Below are 14,591 nucleotides of genomic sequence, written 5' to 3' on the forward strand. Positions count from 1 at the left end.
TCATCACGAGACTTAAATTGTCAAAGCCCACGGGTGCGAGAGTCGTGCGCGACAGCTTGTCGGCGACGAGGAGGATCTCGATTTTGTGAATCACTGAGGGGATGAAGAGCGCAAACTTCGAGTACATAGCTGGCAGCCGATCAATGGAGCAGGAGCTCGCTACTATACATTGTTTCGCGGTATGTTGTAGGCTCCCTTTGGCATCACTAGCTACAGGATGCAAGAAGTCGGTGCGCTTGGGTAAGGTAGTACCCTGAAGATGTAGCTCCAGCCGATCCTGTTCTTCGTCATTGATGTTTGCTTCTTCCTCTTCACCTGTTTTTTTCTTATCGAGAGGAACCATCCATTTGGTACTTTCTAGCGTAAAGGGGCGGGTATTCCCTTCAATAGTTCGCACCAACCCCAACCGCAGAAAAGTATTGGGATCGTTGATTTCCGCGAGCTCCTGAGCCATGTCTTTACCCTTCACCGAAGCCAACCAAGCTTTTACAGAATTGAACGTTGACGGGAGCTTGGGTAGAAACAGCGCAGGGAAATCACTGCGGTCAGTCGGCATCCGACTTGAGAACACTGAAGATAAGAGTAGATATGAGGAATCGGCCGCTGTCTCGATTGATGTAATCGATGTAGGTGGGCTTTGGCTTGGCTTTAAGGACACAGCCACCGTGGTTTCTTGATTCCAGAAAATCTTGAAGCACAGCTTACAGGGAAGGGCTATGGGCATCAAGATAACCATGCGGGGCATGCCAAAGGTGTCGGGCGAGAACTTGATCTTAGTTTGAAAAAGAGGCTGGTTTTCTCTCCACATCCTGGCTATCTCGATCCACGGGTTGAAGCGTGCGGAAGCTTGCACAATACCTGGGCGCTTCTCAATCGGATCGGTGGCATTTGACTTTTCCTTGCAATGCATTGGCATCAGATTATCGTTCACCAGCCCAGCTTTATAAAGCGCCACAAATGCCTGGAATGCAGCATCTGTCTTTGCCATTCTTTCAGTCCTCCATCTCCCTTTCCCACTTATCTCTCGAAGAGACGGGTCAAGGACGCTCGGTAGAATCACTTTAGCCCACTGAAGACCTAGACCATGGTCCTTAATTACGATGAAGTCCGGTTGAGTCTCGGTATATGCACAGGCAATCGTGGCACAAAAGTGATCCAGATACTGCCGCGCATTGTCATAACCGAGACGTGCCCTAGGATGGATCAGCGAGGTAGGCGTAGCAAAATAAGCTTGACATACCCTGTTGATTCAATACGGAAGACCTCCTCCCCTTCTTCTTTCGTGCTTTCTTGTTTTTCAATCTCAGCCAGCAGACGTGTGTTGTCAGAGTAGATGGCCTTCATGACCTCTTCCATTTCGCTCCACCGGGCTTCAGTCTCGAAGTTTTTCTTCTGGAATACTATAAGTTTGGACTTCTGCTTCCTAGCCCTGCCTCTCCTCTGTATGAATGACCTCAAGTCTTTCGGAGACTCATAGCAGATGACCAGATTGCATGCTGGTACATCAATTCCCTCTTCGAGAACGGATGTCGCGACAAGCAGATTTTTCTTCCCGGCTCGGAGGTCATCAACAGCACCTTTCTGATCTTGAAGACGAGAGAGCTCAGAAAGATTCGACTTGCGGCCGGCATAGCTGGAATTTCCAAGGAAATGTCCCGGAATTATCTCCTTCGTAAGGGGATGAACCGAAAGAAGATGTGAGAGCATCACAGCAGTGACCCGTTGTTTTGCGAATATTATCACTCTAGAGTCCGGAGTATATGTTTCAGCTAGAAGGTTGATTAACAAGTTAGCTTTTTGAGACAGTCTATCTGGGACGCTTCCCCAAAGTCTAGTCTCAGGAATCGGTAACTTTGAAAGCACCTCTGCCACGTATCTCTCTTCATCTGTCTCCCAGTCGACTAACATGTCAGATGCATCAGAAGCACTGGCACGAAACCTTCCCGCCGTGGTATCAATGAAGACGTCGGCTGCCCAAGAACCGAGCTCCTCATGAATCTCCCTGGCGTTTCTCAAGAGACTTTTCAGTTCCTGTCGACATGGAGTTTTCCCTTTCTCAAGAGCTTTCATCAGTTCTTGCTGGCTTTTCAGGTCGTCTCTCATTCTGAGCCTTTTGACCAGGGGATCACTTTCAATATCGTCGAGAGCCTTGTCGACTAGAATTTCTAGCCACCGGAGCAATAGTGAGTCCGGACATTCGTCACTTTCGTAGATAATTCTGGATATATCTGGCCGATGGACATGTTGCAGAAGTTCTTCACAGTGAATGGTAGGCGTCCTGCAGATTGCATTCAAATTTTCTTCGAGAGTTCTAAGAATTCTCAGTACAGGCGTCTTCAACACCCAGATGCTATGCTTACCTCAGTCCCCCGGCACTAGGTTTTGTCACCGGGCTTGCAGTGAGTCCTAAAACAGAAGGTAGTTCGGAGATATTTCCAGATCTTCGGAGAGGATGATATAAATTTTGCATTATTCTGTTCGTCGGATGCGAATTCACACAGCTGTGGGCTATAACAAAATTAGTTATCCCACTGCCAGTTACTGAGATCAATGAGGCTGTACCTTCGTCAAAGACAAGCAGTGCTATGCGAGTCAACTTCACGAATCCCCTTGACATGGCATCAAGAAGTACCTGCGGTGTAGATACAACGATGCGTATATTCCAGAGGATCGAGTCCCAGATCTCCTGGTTGCTCCAGTGGTCGACATTATCCGCTCCTGAGAGCATCCTCGCTTGGAAAGCAGGGAGCTGCTGCGATATCACCGTATACTGCTGCTCTGCGAGAGCCACTGTCGGTGCGATAAACCATACAAGCTGAAGACATTGTTAAGTAGTTCAATCCAACAGCGCAGTTTCGATTATAAGATACAGAATCTCACCTTGTCCGGGGGACATCGTCCAAGCTCCTCACGTATTCGAAGGATGGCACTAAATAGGATTGCGGTGAGTGGCCAAGGGGACAAATATACATGTGTCGAATACGCTCATACATCTGTGTTTTCCCACTACCGGTTTCCATCTGTATACAAAGATCGATTTAATTAGCCCTTGGTCGCTCATGTCTAGCCTCATAAGGGGATAAACTTGCCGCAACAATAATATTCTGACGCAAACTTTCGTCCAGCATCTCCTGCTGGTAGGCCCTGGTCTTCAGCACTGTGGTCCCAGCACCACCGGATGTCCCATCCGAGCTCGCGGTTGTTTGTTGATATGGAGCCATGGTCGAGTAGTGACACTTTGGTTTGTAACATAGGGGGGTATAGTCACGCAGGTACCGCCAAGCATAGATTTTCCAAGAAATATGACTGCTTCTCAAGCCCAGCTTGGAAATATGAAAATGCATATACGATGTACTTCTACAAGGCTGCTGGAGCCTTGATAAGGCGTGTTGATGGCGGGGCATCCACACCCATGGAAAAAAGCACGAATGGGAGCTCCCCACACATGCTGCGGAAACAGCCAACCACAACGGATTACTCCGTACCTCCACAGCAATCCGGCAACACTAGCACCACCTCGAAAAACAAATCCGAGAAGCACAAGCGGCTTTTTATTCTTCCAACTAGCATAATTGGAGGGGATTAATGTAGCATCTTCCCTGTTTTTTTGCCCTTGTTCTTAACCTACCGTCATGATATCATTTGTATATGTAGTGTACCCCGCACATGAGAATAGTATCGGCATACGAGCTTGTCACTGTCAGTGCGATGTAATGGATCTCTGAGCTACCCATTTGCTTATTATTCTTATTATGAACATAAACTCGAGGGTCATAAATTCGATTTTCAAGTGAAGTATGCTGTCATCAAAATTAAGGGAGGTCCTGACGTCTTGCATGGCATTCATCAAGTCAAACTTCAGATCGAGCTTTTCCCACCTTGAGCACTTCGGAAGACTGATATGTCTATTATATTACAAGACTAGACAAGACTTGAATATCGTGCTGGGATGAATCATTCATAGGTTGGTGAGGTAGTCTTCGATCTCCTCTTTGCTCAGCTTCCTGAACCTGGGGCCTCTTGCTCCCTCCACGCCTTCGTAACCTAGCAGGTGGTCTGCAGGAGGTCCAACAATACCTAGTTTATTGTAAGCAATTCGGTAAAGCTGTGCCGGGGCTAGTCATAGCTTACCAATCTCAATAGTCTCGCCATTCATCTCGCCTTCAATAGTCTCCTTCAGGGTCAGAAGAGCAATGTGGATTGCATCTTCAAGCTCCAGTCCTTCCGTGTACCGCTTCTCGAGGAAAGTTTTGGCACTGGTGGCATGCTTTCCGATAGCCGTGGCCTTCCAGGGGAAGTAGCTTCCACTGGGATCGACCTGATACAGGCTAGGACCGCCCTTCAAGATACCTCCGGTCTTCCCTACTTTCTTGACCTCTGCTCCAGCATCTTCTGGCGCGGCTTGCTGAGTCTCCGGCTCGACACCGTCATCCCAGCCGGCGATCAGCAAGCTGACACCATAGGGCCGAACACCACCGGATTGTGTCGCTTCCTGAACGACACGTGCGACATCCTGGACTAATATTCGGGTCGGGGGATACTCGTTGTAGATGCGTTTGTAGGCGGTGTGTGAGACTTTGCGGGCCTTGTCGACAAGCACGCGGTAGTCTGGGCCCATGCCGGAGTAGACCATACCAATGTCGGGTGTGATAAGGGAAACTTTCGATAGGGAGGGCGGGTCAATAAGGGGCGAGGAGGATTTCTTCTCGGTAGCAAGAACGACTCCATTTGTGGCTTCACAGATCGGAGTGATATTAGCTGGATCCTGTTGCGGAGCCCGAAGATGACGGGGTAATTCATACCTTTGATACCCAGAGCGGTTACACCCTGGTTCACGGCGTTCAGAGCATATTCTACAATCATCAGCACAATAATAACAATAGTAAATGTCCCATAGTCAAATTACCGATCTGGACCAGCTTTCCGCTGTCAGCTATGGTTAGCACGTAGTCCCCTCAGCTGCACTAGCAGGAACACCAACCTAGGTGAGAAAGTGGTGAGAGAGAAAGAGTAGCGGTCCGCCATGGATACGGTTCAGCTTGCACAAGCTCCAATCCAAGTCTTAGAACAGATATGCAGCTGTCGAAGATGCACAAAAACAGGTGAAGGGCTTGGGTGGTGGACCTGAAGCTCTGCCTTCACAGGTACGGTTAAGCAGGCGTCAAGGTGTTGACGCGGTACTGGGCGGTGCCAAGCCGCGCCTGACGGTGACGGTAGACGAGCGGCTAAGCGTCCTGTTCTGGTATGGCGACGTGGAGCTTTCTACACCTAGCACACAGGAACTTGCCGAAGATTCTTGTCTTTTTCTCTTCCATCTCCTTGCAGTCTCTGCAAGCCATGTCTCTGCCGCACTCCCTGCGGCTGACAGACCTGGCCAACACGACCACTTGGATGGCTCTAGTCACTTTGTGACACTGCAGTGACCTTCTGGTCTCTTGATATTGTCTTCTCTCTTGGAGTATGGACCTGTCTGGCCAGAGGCAGGACCCCTTGTGGCAGTGGCCAGGCGCTTCAACTGCCCCCGAGAGCTCTAACAGAGCTGGGAATTCTGACACAACCCGCGAGACGACTGACCCTCGTGGTTCTTCGTCGAGCAGACCCAGAAAGCATTATCCTCCTCGGATATGTCGCATCTGTCTGGAGTCTGTCCTTCCAACCTTTCACCCTCCTTCCGAGAACCTGCCCGGCTTCCTACAGCTGAAGCCGCGGGTGACATATGAATCGCCTGACCCCGAGTTTGGGCGACTTATTCGGCCCTGCAAGTGCAAGGGATCCTCGAGATACGTTCACGAAGGCTGCCTCCGTAAATGGCGACACGCAGATCCAGACTATGGCAGGAGAAACTACTGGCAGTGTCCCACTTGTGGGTTCCAGTATCGGCTGGAGCGTATGAGGTGGGGTCGCTGGATAAGCAGTACTGCGACCCAGGTCGGACTGACATTGGGAATATTGCTGTTTACCATATTTCTGCTCGGTTTCATTGCTGACCCGATTATAAATCTCTATGTTGACCCTTTCGAAACGATCTACTTCACAGAATTCTGGGAACCTAACAGGGTTATTGATGTTTTGCCGACGGACAACGGAGCCTCGTGGTTCGAGCATTTTGTCAAGGGCCTGGCTTCTCTAGGAGTCCTGTCGTTCATAAAGGTGCTCTTCGCATTGTCACCATGGCAATGGTGGAATCTGCGCAGCTCTGGACTGGTTGCTAGTGGCGGCAGAACTACCGGAAGAAGTCGGGTCGCTTCTATCAGCTGGTTAGTAGTCCTGATTGGGGTGTGCAGCTTCCTTTGGGTAAGTTACTGTCGATAAAATAAATAAATCTCAGGCACTAACACAGTATAGGGAGTTTATAAGGGCGTCAGAGCGTGGAGTCGTCGTGCCCTTGAAAAGGCTGGCGAGCGTGTCATGGATGTCCCGTTAGCCGATGATGATGATGAAGACGAATGTATTTCGTCTAATGAGGACCAACGTTCCAAGAAAGAAGACTGACATCCAATGTATGATTTTTCCTCGGTATTGAGCTCTATTTCCGGACGGTATGGTTTGACCATACATCCCTAATCCGTTATCCTTGAGTTTCGCCTTTACGCCGCACTACTTTGAGTTGTCACGCTCCTGTCAATGAGGTGCCAATCAGTCAATGTGCGAAGATCGACTGTTCCTTCGTTAACTCCCGATCTATCGTTCTCAAAGAAGGACAGTTGGATTGGACGTTCTGTCCCTTTCCTATCTTGTCCTTCTTTACTAATCGGACGATAGCCGGGGGGAAGGTCGGACCGCATTATTTGATTCGATCGGTATGGCGCACTCGTAAGAGTCAGTGGCGTTGTTCGGATCGGAGCGCGGTACACTCTTTGGTCATTTACTTGTACACTTTGGATCATAATCTATCGAGTTCGACCAACCAATATAACGCTTTTCTAATGTGTAACCTTCACTGTGTTCTCTAAGACCGAGACAATTCTGCTAGCTCCGGGTACAAGCGGTATTCTTAACCTGTACAGCAGTACATTTTCTACACCGACACCCCAAGTCATCATAGCCGGAAAATCAAGTCCACATGTTGCTAGTCACTATATAGCGGGCATGCTCCGTAGGAAGGTCTCACTTGAAACACCTCGTTGAGTTATAACCCGGAGGGGAAGAGGGCGCAAAGCAGTATTTCGAGATGCTCCATGAACACTGGTTACAGCCATAATACACCAGTTACTGAGAACCCCAAAGTGGCTTGGAGACAGTTAGCTTGCATCAGCCCTTGACTGACGTTCTCAAGACCTCGTTCACCCTTCTATTACTTCAACGACACAGTTGAGGACCATAACAACAGACCAAAGGCCACAACTCCAAGAAATCGTTCTTCTATTGTCTCTTTTCTGCAGAATGGGAGTCTGGACGGGATACTGCCTAGTATGTTGTTGTATTTCCCTAAGACGAATAGGGAACGATACTGGAGAGGACATGCTCGGGGATAAGACCCGAGGAGCATTATAGCCAAAGCGAGAAACCGGAACTTCCATCGTCTCTTGAGTTTCTTAGTAGTTGTGATTACCTCCTAAGGACCGGTTTGAGATCGTATCTCTCCTGTTTGGGTTATTGATTTCGATCTGCTGCGGGATATGAGGGAAGGTGCCACAGGCAGTATCTGGAAGCATCCTGTCAAAGCATGAGCTAATCGTAGAAACTGCAGGCAAAAACAGAAGCAACGATGTTTGAATAGGTGTTTTGCTAGTTTTCGAATGCCGATCTTCTATCTAACTGATCCCTTAATTCTATTTCATTTCAAGAACACCTCACTCGCTTCACATGGTACTGTGCATTATGGAATATGGCATCTCACATAGGAGGACCTCAGATTGGAGTCATCTGTGATACAAAGTGATAGAGACCCGGATTGAACTTGACTCATAAGGACCTGTAAGCTGTTAAAGAGGCGGAATCTACCAGAGTGTTTGATGTCAACATGTAGTGAGCTGAAGCATCTTGGAAGAACAGTCTGCACCTAAATAGGTCAGGTTTGAAGCTGGGCTACATAATAACTCAATCATACCTTCTAGGATTCCATCATCTCTTCAGGACTGCTGGAACGCGTGAAGGGAGTCCACTCAGTCATCGCGTTATTCACTGACTGATCCCACACGCACGCAGTCTCACGACCAGACTCATCTTCTCTCTTCACCTGGAAAACTTGCGGATTGCCACACGCGGGCTTGCCCACGCATCAACCATCAATTCCTTATCTAAGCCAACATGCGTGTTGCATCGCCAGACATGGAAGCTGAAAAGAAAGAGCAACCTGCGCATGTCTCGGCGCCAGAAGAGACTCACGACCCAGAGGCTGACACCACCCCCACCGCGAAGATTCCCAGCGACGCTGGCGGCAGCAAGCAAGTTGAGAAAGAGGTTGCCAATGCTAAGGATAAGGAGCCAATCGAGTCTGTCGCCAGCGTCGAGTCGTCGTATTCAGATATCAGAGTCGATCAGATAGGGAGCTCTGAAGCAGAGCCGTTTCCTGACTACTACGAATCCTGCGAGGGTGATAGAAGCACAAATCCCATCGACAAGAAGCGCGAGGCAGCATACAATTATGCGATATCCAAGGTTGTGGAGGAAGTGATTCGGTTCAGGGAGCTGGACGCGAGCATCATTTCTCTGACCTCATTTACTTTGAACGAACCAGACGACCAAAATGCAACATGTGCAGCGAACGTTGAAAAATCAGACCAGGCACAGCAAGCTGACGCAAAGGACTCTGAGACTTCAAGCGACACGGCCACAAAGGATGATACGTGCAGCATCATTAAGGATCTCAAAGACCTACTCGCTAGTCCAAAACTCAAGCTCAACGTCAAAAAGCGCTTCACTGCCATGGTAAACATGGTTCTTCGCATGAGCATCCTCCTCTTTCATCCACAAGGTGTTACCATGGAGCCCAAACTGTTTCTGGGAACGAGAGAAGCTCTAGAGGTGAAGGGTCTTGCTGCAGAGATCCTCCGATACCTTGCAAAAATAGATCAACAGCTAAAAGGGCAGGTCGAAGATGCGGATCGCGTTGCCGGTATCCTCTCAAATCTGGCGCAGGACAAGACTGTCTCTGTATATGTCACCTTCCGCCGCATGGCATATGTCGTGATCAGGTGAGTTTCACATCCCTTTTAGCATGTATTTCAGGAACTGGGGCATTGGTATAGAATAGATGTGAAAATGCTTGGCAATTCAACTAAGAAACGCGTTACTAGTAGAAATCTGCGAAAGCCTCGTCCATTGGAACGGCGTCTCCTCACCCTTTTCCTCGAGCTGTACGACGCATACGTCTACAATTCTTTCCTTCAAATCCGGAACCGTCAGATTATCGTCGAAGATGATCCAGACGTGGTAAGACTGGAGCTGTCGAGGCTCCTAATTGCCCTCTGGGACATTTTAAACCGTGTGATCGAGAACTATGAGGCGTACATCGCTAAGATGAAAGATATGAAACGTCGGTACTTTGAGCCTGCGATGCAACAGTTGCAAGATTCTCCAGAGATCTGGCGGGAGTGCTGGATGAACTACCAGCTTACACTGCGGCCGGAGGAACAGCCCCAGCCCCAGCCTCAGCCCTCTAAGGAACCAGAGATGGCGCAGTCTGACGTCAAGATGCCGACGGTGCTGTCGGTGGTCGAGGATGTCCCGTCTTTTTCCTGTCATTTTTAGGCGGTAGAAGAGGGCTTCCTTTTGAACGCTCTGAATGCATAAAGCTGTCACACGTCCTCACGAGGAGATCCGATAGAAGTTACGCACTAAAAGTCGATTCCAACTTGATTCTTCTGTCGCACCTGGACTGTCAAGCGAACCGTGCGACGACCAAGCCCTAATCCACCGATAACAAAACCCGACATAAAAGACCAGGGACAAAAGGATTATGGGACAGTTTACGAAGGGCATGTTTACTTTTTTGTGTCCATACGATGATGGCTACAGTTTTACTCCCCAAGCCTAGGTATTCAAAACTTTAAAAATCTGTTATCTCATGCTACAAAAGGGACAAAAAAAGCAAGTGATTTATCTCGGAGCGATAGTCATTTGAGGAGATTCCATGCATGGACTATCTGTACTGTACCTAAATTATCACCAACTACATACATTCATTTGTTATCAAGCTTAATTTAAGTTTCTTTTCTCGAGTTTCGATAGAATGTAGGTGTATAATCTTAGTATTTACACACAATATAATTGCCCGCACAGGAAATATCGTTATATTCTGTCTGCCGCGCTGAATTAAATTTCGAATAACGAATGCTCGCTAAACAATGGTCTTCACAATATACATGTACCTAGATGCCTATGTATATAGATTTCCGGATATTTTGCATGTATCTGCTCCTAAAATAAGGATGTATGAGTACTTATCGTATGAAAAGATCAAGCAGAAGAATCTTTATATGCCTCCAACTTAAACAGCTTCTTCGCATTCTCCCTTCCAATCTTCAACTGATCCGTGACCGACATCTCCGTGTGATCGAACCAGTCGCACGCATCCTCGAAGGTCTCAAACGGATAATCGATCGAGAAAAGGATCCGATCGGCCCCGACCTCCGCCATGCAGAAATTCAGCGTCGTCGTCGAGAAATGTCCGGAGGTCGTGATCCAGATGTTCCGCGCAAAGTACTCCCGGATGGTCCGCTTGCACGTCGCCGCGAGACCGAGATGCTTCTTCCGGTCCTCGAACCAGTGGTTGATCCGCCACAGGTCGAACGGGATGTGCTCGCCTAGGTGGCCCAGGATGATCTGCAAGTTGGGGTGCCGGTCGAAAACGCCGTTGGTCACCATTCCCAGGACGTGCAGGCTGACACCCTGCGCGAAGCTGAGGGGAGGGCCGATCAGCCATTTCCGGTCCGCCCAGAGCTTGTCGTATAGGGTGCCCGTGGGGTTGCGCGGGTGCAGGTAGAAGGGCACGTCTAGCTCCGTGCAGGTCTGCCAGAAGATGTCCCATTCGGGGCGGTCGTAGAAGATGTTGTCGTCGCCGTCGGGGCCGGCGCGTTGGGTGTCGTTGACAAGGGCGCCTTTGAAGCCCTATTTCTCGACGCAGCGGCGGAGCTCGTTGGCGGCTTGTTGGGGTTCGTGCATTGATAGAGTCCTGTATAATGAATGGTGAGCGACAAACCATATAATATATGCATGGGTAGAAGAGGGCATGAAAAGAGAGGAGTCAACATACGCAAAAGCCCCAAACCGATCCGGCATCTTACTGACAACCCCCGCGATGTAGCCATTGATCTCGACCGCCAGGGCCTGCGCTTCCACAGGATCCCATATGTCCTGGACGCCCGGTGCCGTGTACGACAGGATCTGATACCCGACGCCGTGCTTGTCGGCATACTCGACCCGGATCTTGTCGATGTCGGTGATCTCCTTGACATGTCTGTCCGAGTCGGTCGAGAACATGCCCGCCCACCATCTCTGTTTCTCTTCGAAGCGAGGGAGCGCAAAGGCCTCTTCGAGTGCGATCTTTCCGAGCATTTTTGCTGAGCGTGTCGTCTCTACCTTAGCTTATTTATTTTATATGTATTTATTCTGCGGCAATGAATATCGGGTAAGTTGGCTTGAAGTGACGGTTGTATACTCTTACAATATTAGTATTCCTGTTTCAAACAGACGGGATATACAGTCGTCGAAAAGTGAACAACCCTTGTGTTAGAAATCCCAAAGAGGGGTAAGACATCTCCATCGCCAACTCATCCCACGTTTCGGATCCTGCTTCTCTTGCTATGTGCCGACTCCCGACGTGATGCTAGCAAATCCCCAAGCGACTTCCCCGCATGCATACTTTAGTAGTATGCAATAATGATGGGATCTGTTTACCGAGGGACAAATGTCCTATCCGATCTCATTTTAACATAATTTCATGCCATGAGGCTTTTTCCTCCACCGAGTTGCTAAATGATATACCGTGGACGTAGTATGTCAGGTACCCAGGGCGGCGTGACTCCGGATATCAGTTCCGACGTCATCTAGGTACAAAGGCTTGAATTACCCCGGATGCGGATGATCGTCGGATGCTGCTGCAGTGACCGTTTGACAAGTTACTGCACATAGGTAGGAGGTACCTAAGCAGTAGTCGGGATCTGCAAAGCATCCCTTCAAACTGGTAAATCCTGGTTCTTAATTTAATTTTTTTAGCCACAGAGAGTTAAGGAATAACAAAGTGGCGGAGGGTCGTTCGCATGAGAGGGACCACCAGGGACCAACAAGGACCAACGGCATCGCATCCCGCATGTTGGTAACACAGAGACAAAGGACCTTGAGGGTCTTCAATTAGTTGCCGATTCCTGGAAAAGGAAGACAGGATATGTTCACCTGCACAAGACATAACAAAGATAAATACTGTGTCTATTTCTAGACCTAAGCCCCTTCTGCATCTTGTGCTTATGTACTGTACGCTTGGTAGGCTAATGGTAGATGCCAATCTACCAGAAGAATGCTCCCCTCTTCCTGTGGGATTCCATTGAAAGTCGGAACAACTCGGGAATGCTCATGAGATTGAGGCATTTCTCTCTTACCGAATCTTCTCGGATATGTTGCCTTAGAGTTTAGGAACCTCCGTCGGGCATTGCCTCATAGGGACAAAGTAGGCGTGTCTGCGATAGGATGCCTCTGCAGAGACTCTAGCCGCTTGACGAAATTATATTTTTCTAGAACCCTCCAGGGGTCGACTTCCCCCTACCTGACAATCCTTGACACGGGGCTCATTCCGATTCCCGCCGCGCTATATCCAAGAAGAGTTGCCGTAGGATTTTACCTAGGGCTGTTCCAGAACTCTCGGAGGAGTCCACACGTGGTAACTTAGTTCTTTAACCATTCCATGATGCTGTCTGCAGACATAAATTGAAGCTTATTGATACAGTTTCATTAATAGACACGCTACCATACCACTGGGTAGATGCTGATGGTTAAAGCAGCAGGCTGTCTAAAATCACAATTGTTCAGCGTTTGAGCGTAAGTGAAGGTCCTCCATTCATAATATGTCATATATAAATGTGATTAATGTAATGACGGTTTATCCAACAAAGCGTATAGCAGATGGGAGAAGGAGAATGGTCCATATATTTTCTAGCCCTAATGAGGAGTCTTGTCCTAAAGTTGCAGACCATCTAGGAATACAGAATGGAAAATAGGAATCTAAAAATAGAAAGTATATCAGCGTCTCAAGTCCAAAATATCTGTCTGAAACCGGAAGTTATGGAGCATTCATATGGAAAAAACGACACAGTGAGAGTCGAAAGCCGTTACGGATACTGGCTGATACCGGAACCGCGATCCGCCAGCAGGTAGATGCTATCGACAACCCATCACCGCAAATGCCAAATTTTCTTATTTTCAAGATCGAGGTGCTTGGACCAATGTCTCAGATTTCTTTGATCCTTTTAATTGAGATCGATTGACATCATCCCACAAAAGGGTCTGTGACCGATCCCTACTGTGCTCTACACGTTCGAGGCGACGCCATGTACTCTCTATACTGCAGGAAGCACAACGAAAACGGTCGAAGATAGACGCGGGCAGTGCTATTCATTTGACCAGATTTATATGGAAGTTCGAACTGAGTTGAAAGCAACGCCACAGAAAAGCGACCTGCCCTGCGCCCTGCGGTCAGCCCTGTCATGTGGCCGGAGTCTCTGGCGGTCCTTGGGCTCCATTCTCCCTAGAGAAGTGGGCAGATCCTCACCGCATTCTACTAATGTACGGACTTTGACACTAGGTGAAAGTGACCACAGAGGGAGTCGTGAAGAGCCACTTAACTTCGATGTCATCCTGAGCAGAGATTCGTGCTGACTTCGACTCTAGGTCAGCCTCGGCGTTCTCCGAAGACGTGCCATTGTGGAGGATCATCGCGGACAACGAACCACCCCCGTCTTACAACCCGGGGTCCCGTGGGGAAGAAGTACATACATGACATACCCATAGGATATAGCTGCTTGCAGCCAGCAGTGCACTGCTATTTTTCAGGGTCTTCTGCACCAGCGCCAGCAATCTCGAGACAACAGTTATGCTGGTGCTCGAGCCTAATCAGCGTCTGGATGCTTCTGCCCCCTCGTGTTCCAGGCAGAACAAAGGACGTGGAGCAGCTCAAATCCCCAGCCCACTGCGCAGTGAAGATCCTGGTCCATCGGCGGTGCTGCAGTCTAGCAGGACCTGGATGACCGCTCATCCTGGGCGTTCCCAATCGGACGGCGCTCCTGCATGGACGAGAAGCTATGCCTGCAATCTTACTGCCATTTACGTCTGCACCTATGAGGTGTTTTTTCTCTTCTCTTTTCCTGTTCCTTCCAATGACACCTCTCATTCTCGAATTCCCAGGTCGATCCGCACAGGGAATCCGGGTTGGCCGCCAGAGCTCTCCCGCCCGTCAGCCGCTGTCGTCTCTCAACTGCGCTGTACAGACTGACTCGTCTGGGACTTGGGTTTCCCCATGGTATAAGGTCCGGCCGCCTGCAGTTAGTCGGAGATCGTAGGGCTATCTCAAATACACGTACTTATCCAATTATTTCTTCCTGACTTCCCATTCCTTGGCCGTTTCTGCCCGATTTGCTCTTCTCTGTTTATAGATTTAA

At 49.0% G+C, this 14,591-nt stretch overlaps 6 protein-coding genes across 6 annotated transcripts; 3 read left to right on the plus strand and 3 right to left on the minus strand.

Annotated features, from left to right (window-relative positions):
* Window positions 1-545: 545 nt before the first annotated feature.
* VTN00DRAFT_1977 (uncharacterized protein) lies at window positions 546-3,221 on the minus strand (the record flags this gene model as incomplete). The annotated part of the gene is made up of 9 exons (XM_069428143.1): window positions 546-646; window positions 706-1,193; window positions 1,241-1,744; window positions 1,907-2,278; window positions 2,361-2,508; window positions 2,563-2,815; window positions 2,881-2,929; window positions 2,992-3,020; window positions 3,090-3,221. The coding sequence occupies 9 exons, from the start codon at window positions 3,219-3,221 to the stop codon at window positions 546-548; spliced, it is 2,076 nt and encodes a 691-aa protein (XP_069292679.1).
* Window positions 3,222-3,666: 445 nt separating this feature from the next.
* Window positions 3,667-3,953, plus strand: VTN00DRAFT_1978 (uncharacterized protein; the record flags this gene model as incomplete). The annotated part of the gene is made up of 2 exons (XM_069428144.1): window positions 3,667-3,710; window positions 3,797-3,953. 2 exons carry the CDS (start codon window positions 3,667-3,669, stop codon window positions 3,951-3,953), a joined length of 201 nt encoding a protein of 66 aa, XP_069292680.1.
* Window positions 3,954-3,958: 5 nt separating this feature from the next.
* On the minus strand, window positions 3,959-5,025 carry VTN00DRAFT_1979 (uncharacterized protein; the record flags this gene model as incomplete). The annotated part of the gene is made up of 5 exons (XM_069428145.1): window positions 3,959-4,077; window positions 4,132-4,734; window positions 4,803-4,853; window positions 4,907-4,926; window positions 4,982-5,025. 5 exons carry the CDS (start codon window positions 5,023-5,025, stop codon window positions 3,959-3,961), a joined length of 837 nt encoding a protein of 278 aa, XP_069292681.1.
* Window positions 5,026-5,460: 435 nt separating this feature from the next.
* On the plus strand, window positions 5,461-6,492 carry VTN00DRAFT_1980 (uncharacterized protein; the record flags this gene model as incomplete). Its single annotated transcript, XM_069428147.1, has 2 exons — window positions 5,461-6,294; window positions 6,346-6,492. 2 exons carry the CDS (start codon window positions 5,461-5,463, stop codon window positions 6,490-6,492), a joined length of 981 nt encoding a protein of 326 aa, XP_069292682.1.
* A 1,758-nt stretch (window positions 6,493-8,250) lies between these two features.
* Window positions 8,251-9,693, plus strand: VTN00DRAFT_1981 (uncharacterized protein; the record flags this gene model as incomplete). The annotated part of the gene is made up of 2 exons (XM_069428148.1): window positions 8,251-9,137; window positions 9,240-9,693. The coding sequence occupies 2 exons, from the start codon at window positions 8,251-8,253 to the stop codon at window positions 9,691-9,693; spliced, it is 1,341 nt and encodes a 446-aa protein (XP_069292683.1).
* A 708-nt stretch (window positions 9,694-10,401) lies between these two features.
* VTN00DRAFT_1982 (uncharacterized protein) lies at window positions 10,402-11,499 on the minus strand (the record flags this gene model as incomplete). The annotated part of the gene is made up of 2 exons (XM_069428149.1): window positions 10,402-11,052; window positions 11,233-11,499. The coding sequence occupies 2 exons, from the start codon at window positions 11,497-11,499 to the stop codon at window positions 10,402-10,404; spliced, it is 918 nt and encodes a 305-aa protein (XP_069292684.1).
* Window positions 11,500-14,591: the final 3,092 nt, after the last annotated feature.

Source organism: Thermoascus crustaceus, assembly GCF_041956765.1.
Source record: "Thermoascus crustaceus strain CBS 181.67 unplaced genomic scaffold VTN00scaffold_1, whole genome shotgun sequence".
Taxonomy (NCBI): Eukaryota; Fungi; Ascomycota; class Eurotiomycetes; order Eurotiales; family Thermoascaceae; genus Thermoascus; species Thermoascus crustaceus.